Source organism: Euprymna scolopes, chromosome 23, assembly GCF_053919585.1.
Source record: "Euprymna scolopes isolate OS-2025 chromosome 23, ASM5391958v1, whole genome shotgun sequence".
Lineage (NCBI taxonomy): Eukaryota > Metazoa > Mollusca > Cephalopoda > Sepiida > Sepiolidae > Euprymna > Euprymna scolopes.
The window spans coordinates 114,895,497-114,912,587 of record NC_136504.1 but is presented as its reverse complement, the minus strand read 5'-3'; the positions used below and the strand labels follow the sequence as shown (position 1 = coordinate 114,912,587).

General features: G+C 30.5%; 1 protein-coding gene across 1 annotated transcript in view; it reads left to right on the top strand.

Annotated features, from left to right (window-relative positions):
* Positions 1 to 17,091, top strand: part of LOC145246139 (protein PBDC1-like) — a 43,465-nt gene that overhangs the window by 569 nt on the left and 25,805 nt on the right. The window contains exons 2-4 of the mRNA XM_080107988.1: positions 5,832 to 5,871; positions 9,239 to 9,298; positions 16,292 to 16,432. Of these exons, the coding sequence (XP_079964114.1) occupies positions 5,832 to 5,871; positions 9,239 to 9,298; positions 16,292 to 16,432 (241 nt within the window). The remainder of the gene's footprint in view (positions 1 to 5,831; positions 5,872 to 9,238; positions 9,299 to 16,291; positions 16,433 to 17,091) is intronic.

The following is a 17,091-nucleotide window of genomic DNA, read 5'->3' as shown; positions in this document are numbered from 1 at the left end:
TCAGTCAGAAGAGTAAATTTGTTTATGGCGCGCCCGCGCGTAAAAATGGCCGCCAAAGAATACAATGCATAATACAACTCTTTATTTTTCGATAACTACTTATTTCTGCAAAATTTCAATGCGATTTTCGTATTCAGCATAGTCGAAAAACGGGTTTGTATTACTGTACACATAGATTCGAAAAAGTTGTCAAAAAACAAATATATTAGAAATAAATATTATCAAAGGCAAGATAAGTTATTTTTCTACCAAACTGGATATATTTTTTGTGTTTTTATTCAATGTAACATGTTTATTCAGCTCGAAAAACATGCAGTTGCAGTAGCAGTGTCAGAAATTTCGTGAAAATAGTGAATAATTCCACCCCATCTTTCCAAGCTTATAACTCCTCGAAAAATGTAATTCAAGCCCTAATTTTTTTTTTCAATTAAAGGAGTAAGGACCAAGGTTTTATTTAAAAAAAAAAACAAAACAAAACAATGTGTTTTTTTTTTTTAAAAAAGGTTTTAAACTTCGGACTTTACAGGTAAATTTCTAAAAAACTGATTTTTTTTTTTGTTTTAAATTTGAATATATTATTTATTGACCTTTTCTCTTCAATTTGTGATATATAAACCTATTAAACATAAATTAATTATTTACTTTTTAATAGACATTTCAAAATGAGAGGCGTAAATTATTCGACCCCCTATCTTTCTAAGCTTATAACTCCTCGAAAAATGTAATTCAAGCCCTAATTTTTTTTTCAATTAAAGGAGCAAGGACCAAGGTTTCATTAAAAAAAAAAAAAAAAGACAAAAAGAAAAAATGTGTTCTTATAAAATAAGGTTTTAAACTTCGGACTTTACAGGTAAATTTCTAAAAAACTGATTTTTTTTTTTTGTTTTAAATTTGAATATATTATTTATTGACCTTTTCTCTTCAATTTGTGATATATAAACCTATTAAACATAAATTAATTATTTACTTTTTAATAGACATTTCAAAATGGGGGGGGGCGTGAAAATGGGGGGGGCGTGAAAATGGGGGGGCGTGAATTTAAAAAAAACGTTTGTCTAAAATATTATATTCGGTTTATTGGAAAGAACATAAAATTTCACATTGACCCTGAAAATATCGTAAAAATAGAATCAATAGAAAAATTTTGATAGATTTTTAAAATTTAAAAATTTAAAAATATTGAGTTTAAAAATTGAAAAATATCGAGTTCGGAAAATTCATTACTGTTTTAAAAAAAAAATAAAAATATTTTTATTACTTTTAAAACAACTGTAATAGTTTATTTTGGAAGTATAATCCATAAAGAAAATAAATAACCCACTTTTAACAGAGAAATTACGAGATTTTTATATTGTATTCGCAGTTTCGTGTTAGGGGTGTCAAAAATTCCTACAAAAATTCTGATACTGCTACAGTTGCAGTGTTTACCGATGTATTGGAAAATTCAAAATGGCGCCGACACTCTCTTTAACACGATAAGTTCAGGAAAAGATGTTATAAATAATAAACTAGATAAAATACTATTTAAAAACCACCGAATATATGTAAACTTATGTCACGGTAACATATAATGAGCGAGTTTTTAACAGTATTTTGTCTAGTTTATTATTTATAACATCTTTTCCTGAACTTACCGTGTTAAAGAGTGTCGGGCGCCATTTTGAATTTTCTAATACATCGGTAAACACTATGCTTTTCGAGCTGAATAAACATGTTACATTGAATAAAAACACTAAAAACATATCCAGTTAGGTAGAAAAGTAACTTATCTTGCCTTTGATAACATTTATTTGTTATATATTTGTTTTTTGACAACTTTTTCGAATCTATGTGTACAGTAATACAAACTCCGAAAAACTATGAAAAGTCATTTAAAAGAAAATTGTTGAGGTGGACCTAATCTGAAAATTTACCGAAATTACTAGATTGCCAGAAAGTGGGTGCTGATTTTCCCCCACGTTTTGAAAAAATTTCTTCATATCATGAAAACTACTTATCTGCCGCAAATTTAAATGTTATATTCGTTTTCAGCACCATCGAGAACCAATAAAAGTCATAATTTTAAAGTTTTTTTTTTTGTTTTGTTTTTTGAGGAGTTGGAAAGAAACTTGACATTGACCAAAAATGCTTAAGCCGCACAAAATGGCCGCCATTGAAAACTACTAGAGACAACATTGGATGATGAAGTTCAAAACTACTTGCCGGACCCAATTTTGAATGTGATATTCGTTCATGGCACACCGGAAAACCTTAAAAAAAATGGACATTTTAAAGGTTAGCTGTGCTTGTGCGGCGTTCGTGACCAACGCACAGGCACAGCTCAGCTTACCTATAACGCCGTTGGTGTATAATCCACATTGACCAAATTGACTTCCATGTCTAATCTTTTCGTTTGTTAGTTTAGATTTGTTTATTTTTTAAATAAATAATTATTGTTGTCAATAATACATTCAACGAAGCAATAGAAATTCGAAAAAAAATATTTTGTGTGTGACTTTAAAGTTGCTTTCATTTAAACGTAACATCGGCTGGTGCTTTTTTTTTTTTTTTGTATTTTAATAATTACGTGGTTTGAAACACTCGCGTTGATGAGTTTGTGTTACTGTACACACGATTCGAAAAAGTGTATATATAACAAATGTTACCAAAGGCAAGATAAGTTACTCTTCTACCTATCTGGAAAAGATTTTAGTGGTTTTACTCGCTTTAAAACGTGTAATCGGTTCAAAAATCATACAGTGTTTATCGATATATTTGAAAAAGACAAATGGCGGCGAGCTCTTACTTGAACACAGCAAGTTTGTGAAAATAAGTTCAAACTAAAAAATTATACAAAATACTGTTAGAAACCCACCGAATATATGTCCGCCTATGTCACGTTAACATATATTGAGTGAGTTTCTAACAGTATTTTGTATAGTTTAGTTTGAACTCATTTTTCCAAACTTGCCGTGTTCAACTAAGAACTCGCCGCCATTTGTCTTTTTCAAATATAGCGATAAACACTGTATGATTTTCGAACCGATTACACGTTTTAAAGTGAGTAAAACCACTAAAAACTTTTCCAGATAGGTAGAAGAGTAACTTATCTTGCCTTTGGTAACATTTATTTTTTTGACTACTTTTTCGAATCTGTGTGCTTGTGTGTATAGTAACAACCGGTGTCGAGGCAGACCATAGCCTCTTTGAATAAAATGCCGAATTGTGAAGTTCGAACATCATAAAAACAGGAAAGATATCTCTTTTCGGGTTTGTATTACTGTACACATAGATTCGAAAAGTTGTCAAACAAATATATAACAAATAAATGTTATCAAAGGCAAGATAAGTTACTTTTCTACCTAACTGGATATATTTTTCGTGTTTTTATTCAATGTAACATGTTTATTCAGCTCGAAAAGCATACAGTGTTTATCGATGTATTGGAAAATTCAAAATGGCGGTCGACACTCTCTTGAACACGGTAAGTTCAGGAAAAGATGTTATAAATAATAAACTAGACAAAATACTGTTAGAAGTTCGCTCATTATATGTTACCTTGACATAAGTTGACATATATTCGGTGTTTTTTTAATAGTATTTTGTCTAGTTTATTATTTATAACACCTTTTCCCAAACTTACCATGTTAAAGAGAGTGTTGGGCGCCATTTTGAATTTTCCAATACATCGGTAAACACTGCATGTTTTTCGAGCTGAATAAACATGAATAAAAACACAAAAAATATATCCAGTTTGGTAGAAAAGTAACTTATCTTGCCTTTGATAACATTTATGTGTTATATATTTGTTTTTTGAGAACTTTTTCGAATCTGTGTACAGTAATACAAACCCATAATTTTTGGTGCAAGTCTATAAATGGTCCACAAGTAATCTTTTTTACTATAAAAATCTGAAATCTTTATAATGTACGTACTTGTCACTGCATGAAGATGTCATATTCCAAAATCATGTAAATCGATCAAGTAGTTTTTATTTTTTTTATTTAAGAAAATCAAATAGCAGACATTGTATCGAAGAAAAACTTCCCGCCATCTTGTTTTGGAATGATAAACTGCTAGTGACACCTATTGGGAATGTTTGGAATATAAGATCAGCAAGTTTTTTTTCTCTAGTGTGGAAAGTCGATTGTCTGCCCCTTGCTGATCTTATATTCCAAACATTCCCAATAGGTGCCGCTTGCAGTGTATTATTCAAAAACAAGATGGCGTGAAGTTTTTCTTCGATATAATGTCTCATAATATTTGATTTTCTTAAATAAAATTAAAAAACTACTTGATCGATTTACGTGATTTTTGGAATATGACATTTTCATGCAGTGACAAGTACATACATTATAAATATTTTTTTCAGATTTTTATAGTAAAAAAAGATTACTTGTGGACCATTTATAGACTTGCACCTAATTTTTTTGAAGGTTTTCCGATTACTTTTTTATTGTATTTAAAAGATTAAAGACTAAAGTTAATTTCCAAAAGGAAAAAAAGTTATGAAAAATGTTTTCACAGCAAGTTTACTAATTCAGGCATAACTAAGAAAACCATTCCGGTGCAAGTAAAATCGGTGTAATGTGAAAATCTCACGTTGGTCTAAAATGCCCTGCCAATAGACCACGAGACCAGGTTGCATATTTTAGTTAAAATTAAATAATAATGGAAAAATTTTCATTAATTTTTCACTTTTAGAAAATATATATTACAAAAATAAATAATACTTATATATATAAGTATATTGCATATATTAAAGTTAAAAAAAAATTACCCTTTTCTGCTCAACATACACCTCTAAACACCCGGGCAACGCCGGGCTGAAATGCTAGTAATATATATATATATATATATATATATATATATATATATGCATATGCGTGTGTATTAATCCCAAATCTAATAGCTGCTCTCATTTTTCAAGTAGTAGTGAGGACAAGGGGAGACAATTCATTTGAACACAATATTATCAGAAAGGTCATATATGAATATTAGGAATAATGGTGGTCCAACGATCGATCCTTGTTGTATTTTTTCTTATTGTTTAACCATTTTTTTTTTTTTTTTTTTTTGTCAAAATTAATAAGAAAACTTTGTTTTTCAATTTTTTTTTAAATTAAGCACATTTCTATGTACTTTTCATGTATTATTTTTTTCTTTATTTTTGTAACTAATGTAAACTTTATTTTTTCTTTTCATGAAGAATTTTTTTTTCCTGTAGGGTGGGGCTGGTCAACGTTTTTTTTTTTTTTTTTTTTTTTTTTTTAAGACAGCTGGGATATTCCCTTAGGATTGGGTAGACTTTTCTACGGTCGCATCAAACGATGCCAAAGTGGGGTGAGAAGAGACAGCGGATGTGGAAGAAACTTCACCAACTTGGTAGATTTCCGATATATGGTTTAAGATGGGGACAAAAGGATCATTACCAAATTTCTGTTTCACATAAACTTGAAAAGATAAATGTCAAGAAGCTCCCGGCTACTGCCATTGATTTTCCAATTTTTTCCCCCAAAGATTTTCTGCTCTTTTGCTACACATCCATTAGCTGATCAGGATCTTCCATCATATTACAGTTAAACCCAAGTGCATGACATCATGTTCCAAGCAAATCTGAGCAGAATGTTAATTATGTCTGGTTCAAATTTTGCACAAGCACTAAATAAATTCTAACAAGTATATTATTGCCAATAACATGGTACAACAATAACAAAATTAACTCGTCAGAAACAACTTGATTTGTCAGTTTAAATGCTATTTGAGTCTGACTTTGAAAATCCAACAAGATAATTTTATATGTTAAACTTGTTAATTCAGTTTAATGTAAAATGAAATCTTTTCCCTTTCAGTTTTCCCATGGATACATCGGCAGAAAATTACTGCAATTCGGTATGTTACATTTTGGATTATTGTTATCACTACTGATCCCATCTTAAATAGTATTCTGATATTTCCATTCATCATTATATCGTATGAATCCGAAGGTTCTATTGTTGGCATTGGTTACCCCGATATTTTTCTAGTTGGAATTTATAGAAAGACATTGGGTACTTATGAGAAGGACCGCGTTAATTTTGTCGACATTTTAAGTGAAAGTGATTTTTTTTGTGGAATGGACTGGATTCAAACTTGGAACACCCAGATTGTCAGTCCGTGCATCACCATCACCTCGGAATATTTCCACTGATATAACGTGTAATATCCATAAGAAAAAAAATTTATAAGATGCTATATGTACATACACATAAGACATTCAAAGGTGCATAATAAAGTCCCTTCACAAGCACCACCAAATACTGGCGAGTTCTCCGGCCACATCTGAATGATTATGTAAGATTGAAGCTGGGCTGAAGAGGTGTCTACATTCACATAGATGCTTGGAATCAACATAACATTTATTGTTTTAGGCTTAAATCAAGTTAAGTTAGATCCATGTCCATGGAACCTATATCTAAAATTTCAAGCTTTTAGGCCCAAAATTGTCAGAGGAGTTTGGTAGAGTTCTCAAAGGTCAAAGCATTGAACTTTGACTCGTTAACAACCAAATTTCTGTCCGAAAACCGATCATATATATTTTTCCAAATCTCAGTACCCTGTATATCAAATTTTGAGTCTGTAGACTAAAAATTGACAGTTATTGCGTAGGGAAATGTACACAGACAGACACAGACACGTTCACTTTTATAGATATATTAGTCAGTAAAGAGAGAAAAGAAAGGTATAAAAACTATTTAGTAATATATATGGCAAGTGTTCAGCTGAGCTTCAATCTATGCCCCACCCCTCGCCAAACTTTCACGAAAAACACTCATCTAGCCAAAACCACTGTCAATTTCCCGCACTCTTTATCGGTACCTAAACGTAGATTCCATGAACAAAGCTTCTTTCTTAGAACTGCACGCCTGTGGAACTGTCTTCCGTTTTCCTGCTTTCTAGCTAACTACAATCGGATTGTCTTCAAGTCCAACGTAAACAAGTTTTTGATGAACCGTTCCCCTAAGTAATCTAATTTACAAAATTCCCACTACTTATGTTTACTACGCTATGATCACATTGACTAATGTATACCCATTCACCCTTATCCTCGAGTGGTCCCCGGGCCTTGATAAGTGGTGATTCCTATGTAAAAAAAAAAAAAAAAATTTCAATAAGAGTATACATCAATTTACAAGTGGGAACTCTTTATACCATAGTATTTCAAAGCCTAATTCTTGTCATCAAACGAGAAGATGCTAGTAACATAATAGGGATGCGACGTCTAGCGATAGCTACATTAGGAGCGAAATAAAATATTGAGGCAGTTCCCATTTACCCAACCCCCCTAATTGATGTACACCCTTATTAAATAAACGAATATATATATATATTAGTTTTTATACCTTCATTTTATCTCATGATTGACTCCTATATAAGCTCCAAAACATTGAGCTTTGTATTATCCCAACAAGTCTCCTTATTCTCTTTATGTGACTCACCCAATTTATATAATTATTCTTAACGTACATCCTTAAGCCCCAAGTTGTGGGTGTATTTTTTGTTTGCGCAAAGATGGTTGTCTTAAGTAGATAGCAACTGCTTTGAGAATTTTTAAATGCATCTTGGAATGTGTTCTGTTCTCTAGTGCAGATCTAGCAGTATCAGAATTTTTGTAGGAATTTTTGACACCCCTAACACGAAACTGCGAATACAATATAAAAATCTCGTAATTTCTCTGTTAAAAGTGGGTTATTTATTTTCTTTATGGATTATACTTCCAAAATAAACTATTACAGTTGTTTTAAAAGTAATAGAAATATTTTTTTTTTTTTTAAAAACAGTAATGAATTTTCCGAACTCAATATTTTTCAATTTTTAAACTTTAAAAATCTATCAAAATTTTTCTATTGATTCTATTTTTACGATATTTTCAGGGTCAATGTGAAATTTTATGTTCTTTCCAATAAACCGAATATAATATTTTAGACAAACGTTTTTTTTTTAAATTCATTTGAAATGTCTATTAAAAAGTAAATAATTATGTCGGGGAGTTTTATATATCACAAATTGAAGAGAAAAGGTCAATAAATAATATATTCAAATTTAAAACAAAAAAAAAAAATCGCTTTTTTAGAAATTTACCTGTAAAGTCCGAAGTTTAAAACCTTATTTTATAAGAACACATTGTTTTTTTTTTTGTCTTTTTTTTTGTCTTTTTTTTTTTTTTTTAATGAAACCTTGGTCCTTGCTCCTTTAATTGAAAAAATAATTAGGGCTTGAATTACATTTTTCGAGGAGTTATAAGCTTGGAAAGACAGGGGGTCGAATAATTCACGCCTCTCATTTTGAAATGTCTATTAAAAAGTAAATAATTAATTATGTCGGGGAGTTTTATATATCACAAATTGAAGAGAAAAGGTCAATAAATAATATATTCAAATTTAAAACAAAAAAAAAATCGCTTTTTTAGAAATTTACCTGTAAAGTCAGAAGTTTAAAACCTTTTTTTTAAAAAAAATACACATTGTTTTTTTTTTGTTTTTTTTTTTTTAATAAAACCTTGGTCCTTGCTCCTTTAATTGAAAAAAAAAATTAGGGCTTGAATTACATTTTTCGAGGAGTTATAAGCTTGGAAAGATGGGGTGGAATTATTCACTATTTTCACGAAATTTTTGACACTGCTAGTGCAGATCTGGCATTACTAATAGCTCACATGTCGGTTTGTGAACGCATGGATTTCGGCTAGCTCATCCTTTGGCCTTCTTCACGTGATTGAATCTTTTGGGATAGGAATGCTGAGTCTTGTAACTGCATCTCCAGTAATTACTGCCTTCCATAGTTGTTGTTTCAGAGGTTATGACTAAATAACCCTTTGGCCTGCTTTGGGTAGGATTGAAACTGCTATCTTCAGACAATGCTCATCTGGAATCGTAGAGACTCAACACCTTTATCTACTGCGCCACAAGCCTTGACACAACAACTATGGAGATGAGGATAACAGTCCACAAAAAGAATGAATGTACAAATTATGAAGCATCATCTCAAAGGATTAAAAAAAAATGAATTTATCCAGATTATTTGTCGATTTAAAGCCTATTAATAAGTATTTCAAACCAAAATTTTATTTTCATTACAAAAAGAAATATTACAAAAGTTTCAATTGATTCATTCTTCAATTTTTCCTTCTCATAAAGTAAATTAAACCTCAGAATTCTAACTCCTTTTTTATAATTAGATTCTTTGGTTATTTATTTATTTTTTTTTTGTCCTTACATTCTAGGCAGACGTTGAGTACCAATGGGCTATGAGATGCCATGAACATGCAGAAATCCATTTTAATGTAAGTAAAGAATAATATATATATTTTTTTAAACTTTCCCATGTTTAGTAACCTTTTTGAGGAATTTTTTAAAAATTGAATCCACTTTTCTCCTGCTTTCCAAATCTTTTAGATATCTTCTGTTCGTTAAATTTTTTTCTCCAGTTTTATGCCTATCCTAAACACTTATATTTTTTTTTTGTTTGTTTTGCATCGCATTTATTTTTAATTGTACTCTTGCTGAACATCTCTATTCTAATAAGTATGTTTCCTGATTCAGCCTGCCTGAACTGGAGATACTGCCTTCCTGACCTAAAAATGCACCAAATGTTGATGTTTTTTTGGTGCTTGTCGACAGATTGATGTTGTTTTTTGTTTTTTTTTAAGCAGAAATAACTTTACTTGCTTAATTGTCAAAAATAGCAATATATCCAAAAATTACAAAAATTGAGTGGAAAATTATTTACAGCTGAAAGTAATTTTTATGGAAGATTGGGGGAAATTGCATTTTCCTTAGATGTGAACACTTTAAAGATTGCGAATATAGAGGACATAACTGAGATTGCTTATCATTTTCAGAGTTCCAATTTCAGTCAGTTATTTTTAACATAATATTTTTGATAAAAATCTATGAAAACAGAACTGTTTCTGCTTTCAGGTAAGTCTGGAAATTATTCACTTTTTTTTTTTTTTTTTTTTTTTTTGCTAAGCTGAATTATCTCCCTTTTTGCCACTTTCATGGCTGGCGTAGACTATCGGGAAAGACTTTTTTACTAAAAACACAATAGCAATTGTTGTACTTGATGAATTTTTGTAATCTTTGGATATATTGCTATTTTCGACATGGCAATTAAGTAAATCTTGTTTTTGATTCAAACGACATGTTAATAAAAATCGATTTATCAACTGTATCTTAACACTGTTTTTTTCCCCCCCTTTGCAAAACTTAATCATACTCTACAAAAAAAAATTCTTCTACAAAATAACCAAACCAAACATCATGGATAAACATTTTAAGATATAAAGAGCTTAAAACATAATTCTTTCTTTTTTTTTTTTTTTTTTTTTTTCTCCCCAAAATGACTGAATTCGACATTAAATAGTCCAACAAGGGTCCATATGTCACAAAACTATCAAACTAAACTCCATGAATAAATATTTGAAGTATAAAAACTTCTCCAAAATTATTGTATTTGGCAATAAATAATGTGAAAAAAAATGCCATAAAAAAAAGCAACCAAACCATCTGCTGCTACTTAGACATTTTTTTTTCTTCTTTTTAAATGAATTGGTGTTGGGATGATTAATCGAAATTAGAAAAATTTTTAACTTTCCAAAAGAAATTTAATGCTTATTTTTTAAGTTCATCTTGTTTAAACATTATTTTCCATTACCGAGAGAACTTGAATGCCTACTAGACACTGTCCTCAAATATCTAAGGTCTCTCTGTACAGGGGTTTGTCAGAACAACCTGGCATGAGGATACTTTTTCCCAAGAAGTAAACCATGACCAAATATTCAAAATCACATTTTGTATTCGCTGCCCAGATAAGATCTCCTCACTATCGCTAACACTAATTAGCTTTTACGAGGAATGGTGCGCCTTATCCAAGTGATGTTATCTCAAGCTGGATACTCCACCAGACTCAATAAATTCTTGTCCTGGAATCCAGTAAGATCAAGAGACCAAAACAGGAGAGGATTCTCTCTCCTCTGATCTTGAGCACGTGGTACAATGAGGAAAGGAGTGGCTGGTTACTTTTAATGCATCTAAAACCAAGCATCTCTTTTTACATCATCAACGCTCTGATCCCCATCTGGCATCAGTTGAAATGAATGGCTCTCGTCTTGAGGAGGCCTCAAGTTTTGACAAACTTCTGGGCTTGACTTGTACTCCTGATCTTAAATTGAACAGGTACATCAAATCTGTTGCCAAGGCCACTGGAAAAATGGTGGGATCCTTCTATCGATTCAGTAGATATCTCACTGCTGATGCAATTCTCTATCTATATAAGAGCCAGGTACATCCAAGGATGGAGTACTGTTGCCACATCTGGGCAGGAGCTGCTAGAAAGGACTTGTCTTGCCTTGATAGAGTTCAAAATGGACTTCGTAGTCCTGTTTTTTTTTTTTTTTTGAGTGTTGTTATCACAATATTTCTGCTGATGTAACCTTTGACTTTCTTCAGGTGTGTCTTGTCAAACTCGGGAATCTTTTCCAATTAGTCCTCACACGAAAGAGCAGGACACAAAATGTTTTAAATAATAATAATAATAGAATAACAATAACAAAGACTTTCAGTGGTGAGCACTACTATTGACTGTAACCAATTATACACTCCTTTTGAAATTTTCATCTCTATTTTTCTCGTTATGTACTGAATATTTGTTAATGAAACCTATATGAAATATGTTCCTTATTAAATTTTAAAGATTTTCTATTCTAAAAGAAGTTTCAAAAAATTTAATCTAAAAAAGTTATTTTAAAGTTTTTGTTAAAAAAAAAAATCAAATTTTCTCATTATTCAGACCTGTAATAATACAAAGAGGGGGTTGCAAAAATGAGTTGTGGTATGAGGAGAAATACAAACTGAAACAGAATATTCAAACCTGTAATAATACAAAGAGGGGGTTGCAAAAAAGAATATTCAGACCTGTAATAATACAAAGAGGAGGGGGTTGCAAAAATGAGTTGTGGTGTGAGGAGATACAAACTGAAATAGAGAAGGAGAGTTTTAAAAGATAAGATACATGAAAATTGTTAAACAAAATGTTTTTACGATAGGCTTTAAAAATAAAGGTACAAGATTCAATTTGAAATTTCTTTATCTTCAAAGTGCATTTTTATAAATTTTGCAAAGTCGGGTATAAAAATTTAATTTAAATTGAATCAAAAATTTACCTTGGATTTATTTTATGTAATGTACATTTTGGTGCACTTTAAAAACATTCTTTCATCTAGCAATTAATGATATAGATATAAAATTTTCAATGATTTTTTTTTTTTTAAGTGCAACAGAATGTACATTACATAAAATAAATCCAAGATAATTTTTTGATTCAGTTTAAATGAAATTTTTATACCTTACTTTGTAAAATTTACACATTGAAGATAGATAAATTTCAAATTGAATCTTGTACCTTTATTTTTAAAGCCTATAGTAAAAACATTTTGTTTAACAATTTTCATGCCTGGGATGAAATGCTTTTCTAACTTGTTATACTTTTAGGGGAAGTTTTAAAATAGAAAATTGGTTAAAAATCAGTTCCTATAATTAAAAAAAAAAGGTCTTTCTCGAATTTTACTTTATTATTAAAAATTGGGTGCAACTTTATTGCGTGTCTTTGTAAAAAAAAATTAATTTCAGAGAAAAACATTACCTATTTTAACGTGTCATCCGGTATTAATATAAATTACAAAAAATGGTTCAGTAGAAAAATTATAAGTAAAAACAATTTTTTTGAAGTTGCGATTTTATTGTAAATTAACCCTTTAGATGTTTGAAATCAGGGAGAGATAACTGCTTTCAAGTCGGCCATCTTGCTTATTCTCGATAATACTATACACTTTTTTCCCCCAAAAAAATTAGCTCTAGCATGTTTTCTACTGAACAATGTTTCATAAATTTTGGATTTTATACTAATTTTGACATGACGTGCAAGTACGTAATGTTTTTCCCTGAAATGCCTTTGTCCGAGAATACACAATGGGGTTGGATGACACTATAGTAAAATTGCACAAAAAATGCTCATAAAAAGTTTATCTACTTACCCGTTGAGTTAAAACAAAAAAGACAGTACACCAAAAATTATGCAAATTCGTCAAGTATATATATATATATTTTATTTATTTATTTATTTTTTTTTTTTAACAAAAAATGACACATTCTAACAGAATTTCTCATTCATTATTTTCTGCTTAAATTAATTTGACATACAATTGTAATAATGCTGGTTAAAAATCAATAAAATTTTACTTTATTTTACAAAAATACTGGATGAATTTGAAAATATTCATATGCAATTTTTTTTTTTTTTTTTTTTTTTTTTAACCTATGGGCATGTACATAATAAAGTTTAAATACAATTACTAGTGGAACCTGTGGAAATTCCACAATGGCATCTTTCATATGTAATATATTGCTGCTGGGCATTCTGTGGACGTTCAGCGTGAATGGAAACCCCGTGATATTATTGTAGCCCTTTTGATAAAACTGTAAAATTATTTATCGAAGTAATCTGGTTAATGTAGTGTCAAAATATATCTGGTTATTACGGTTTATCTCCAATATTCTTATAGGAGTCTGTGACATATTTCCATTGTGTGGACACCTGGTGCAACTGGAAACCCCACAATGTTATACAATCTTTAGACAAAACAGATACTACCCTTGGATCCTAGTCAGAAGACCAAGAAAGTATATTTTAGCTTTACTTAAGGCTGAAAAGCGACAAATTTTTAATTTTATTTACTTTTTTTTTTTTTACATTGCATCTTCAGTGATCGGGAGATCCTATTTATTAAAAAGGAGAATAGAAGGTGATAACATATTACAAACATTGAATAAGCGTATCTATATACTAATTTAATGTTCGTAGTATGTTATCTAATTTCGTATGTTATCTTCTATCCTCATTTTTAATAAGATCTCCCAATCGAATAATTTATATTCTGAAAACTGTGACACACATATGTATGTATGTTAAAGGTACGATGGTATTAATCTGTAGATAATTTTTTAATACGGGAACATAAAACTGGATAAGAAAATTTGGGTTTGTATTATACATACATATAGTTTCGAAAAAGTTGTCAAAAAAACTAATATATAACAAATGATGCAATTCTCTATCTATATAAAAGCCAAGTACGTCCAAGGATGGAGTACTGCTGCCACATCTGGGCAGGAGCTGCTAAAAACAGCCTATCCTGCCTTGACAGAGTACAAAATAGACTTTGTGGCTTAGTGGGGGATGCCCTTTTCTCTTCCCTGCAACCTCTTTCCCACAGAAGAGATGTAGCGAGCCTATCTTTGTTGTCATTATTTCCATGGCAAGTGCTCGTCTGAGCTCTATTCTCTGATCCCCCCTCGCCAATCTTTTTCAAAAAACACCCGACTAGCTGAAACCACTGTCAATAATTTCCCCCACTCCTTATCTGTGCCTAAATCAAAACGTAGATTTCATGAACAAAGCTTCTTTCTTAGAACTGTACGCCTGTGGAACTCTGTTCCGCTTGCCTGTTTCACTCCCGACTTCAACCTGGATGTCTTCAAGTCCAACATAAACAAATTCTTGATGAACCGCCCCCTTAAGTAATGACACTTTATCAATTCTCCAATACTGTTGCTACACTATCCCATTGATTACTGTACACACAATAACCCTTATCCCCGAGTGGCCCTTGGGCCTTAATAAGTGGTGAACTCCATGTAAAAAATAAAATAAATAAAAAATGTTATCAAAAGCAAGATAAGTTACTTTTCTACCTAACTGGATTATTTTTTAGTGTTTTTATTTCATGTAAAATGTTTATTCAGCGCCAGACTCTCTATTGAACACAGTAAGTTTGGCAAAATTAGTTAAAAATAAAAAAAAACTACAAAATACTTTAAAAACCCACAGAATATGTCAGCTTATGTTATGTTAACCTATATTGAGCAAGTTTCCAACAGTATTTCGTATAGTTTTTTTATTTTTAACTTTTTTTTTTTTTTTTCCCCAAACCTATCTTGTTCAACAGAGTTTGGCGCCATCTGTAATTTTCAAATATATCAGTAAACACTGTATGTTTTTCAAGCTGAATAAATATATTACATTAAATAAAAACAAAAAAAATTATTGAGTTAGGTAGAAAAGTAACTCATCTTGCCTTTGATAACATTTATTTGTTATATATTTGTTTTTTGACAACTTTTTCGAATCTGTGTATAGTAATAGAAACCCGAAAATTTTGAAAGGATTGTATTTTTGCATATGTTTTCTGTATACTATTCAAGAATAAATTGATATTGATGATAATGAGAAATAATACATTTTTTCTGTCTATACATTCAAGTCTTAACATAAATTTTCGTGTATATTTAGAATTACATTATTTACACTTATTTAAAAAAAATATAGGGTTTGTATTACTGTACACATAGATTCAAAAAAGTTGTCAAAAAACAAATATATAACAAATAAATATTATCAAAGGCAAGATAACTTACTATTCTACCAAACTGGATACATTTTTTTGTTTTTATTCAATGTAACATGTTTATTCAGCTCGAAAAACATGCAGTGTTTACCGATGTATTGGAAAATTCAAAATGGCGCCCGACACTCTCTTTAACATGGTAAGTTTGGGAAAAGATGTTATAAATAATAAACTAGACAAAATACTATTAAAAAAAAACACTTAATATATGTCAACTTATGCCACAGTAATATATAATGAGCGAATTTCTAATAGTATTTTGTCTAGTTTATTATTTATAACATCTTTACCTGAACTTATCGTGTTAAAGAGAGCGTCGAGCGCCATTTTGAATTTTCCAATACATCAGTAAACACTGTATGCTTTTCGAGCTGAATAAACATGTTACATTGAATAAAAACACGAAAAATATATCCAGTTAGATAGAAAAGTAACTTCTCTTGCCTTTGATAACATTTATATATTTGTTTTTTGACAACTTTTTTGAATCTGTGTACAGTAATACAAACCCCAAAAATATATATATATATATATAAATCTTTGATGTACATACTCGTCACAGAACAAAGATGTCCTATCTCAAAATTCATGTTGGTTTGGTGAGTAAACAAAACTATTTAGTTGTCAAAGGTCAACTAAAGATAAATTTATCCGTAAAGCCCTGTACGGTGATGTAAAATTGGATGAGCGTCAAAGAAAATTCTGGAAGGATTGTATTTGTACAATTGTTTTGTGTACTATTTCAAGAAATTTTCATTAATCACATTAATTTAATATTAATGAAAAATGGTACATTTTTTTTTTTTTATATAGTTGATTTCGAATGTTGATCCTGTTTTTTTGAAACTCACTCCGTACGATGATGAAATCTACAAAAAATACAAAGAAACATTTTCCGACATAAAACTTGACCAAATTAATGACGATGAAATCAAATCTGAATCCAGTAAAATTGTGAGTAATATTTTTTTTTAATTTGTGCGTCTAGATTATAATAGTGAAATTCATAAATTGAAATGCTGACTTTCAAGTGAAACCAATAGTATCTAGTTAACTGTCATGTCACAGTAATGAACCTATCTAAAAATTAGAGAAATAGTTTTCGAACTCAAAACATTGTTTGGAACAAATGAGGTAGGAGTGCAAAAGTCTTAAGTAATTCACAATTGTATTCTATACCTCCAACCGTAACCGTCGGAAAGGCTTGTTCTCTTTGTAAGTACACAATCCTGGCCAAAATGTAAACACCTTTTCTCTTCTGCCAACAATTTCCGTTGCTGGCAAAAGTTTAGTGCAGCTTCTGGGGTCTGGAGCTGGTCCGCAAGGTTTGTAATATTCATTATTATTTCGTCAGTTATCTTTTTAAAACAATTTTTTTTTTTGAACTCTCTTCAAATAAGCGTTTGAGTTGTGACAGTCTTCCAATTGATAGCGAAATTCTCGTCTGCTTAATCGGCAACGCTCTGTTATATCCGGCTGTTGACGTCATGCGTCAGACAAAGCCGAGCAAATGCTAAGTTACGTCTCGTTCGTTAGATGCACAAGTACCATTGAGTTTCGCTAATGAAAAGAAACTGGTGTGTTCGACTCGTAACAAAATCTTAACTCTTAGG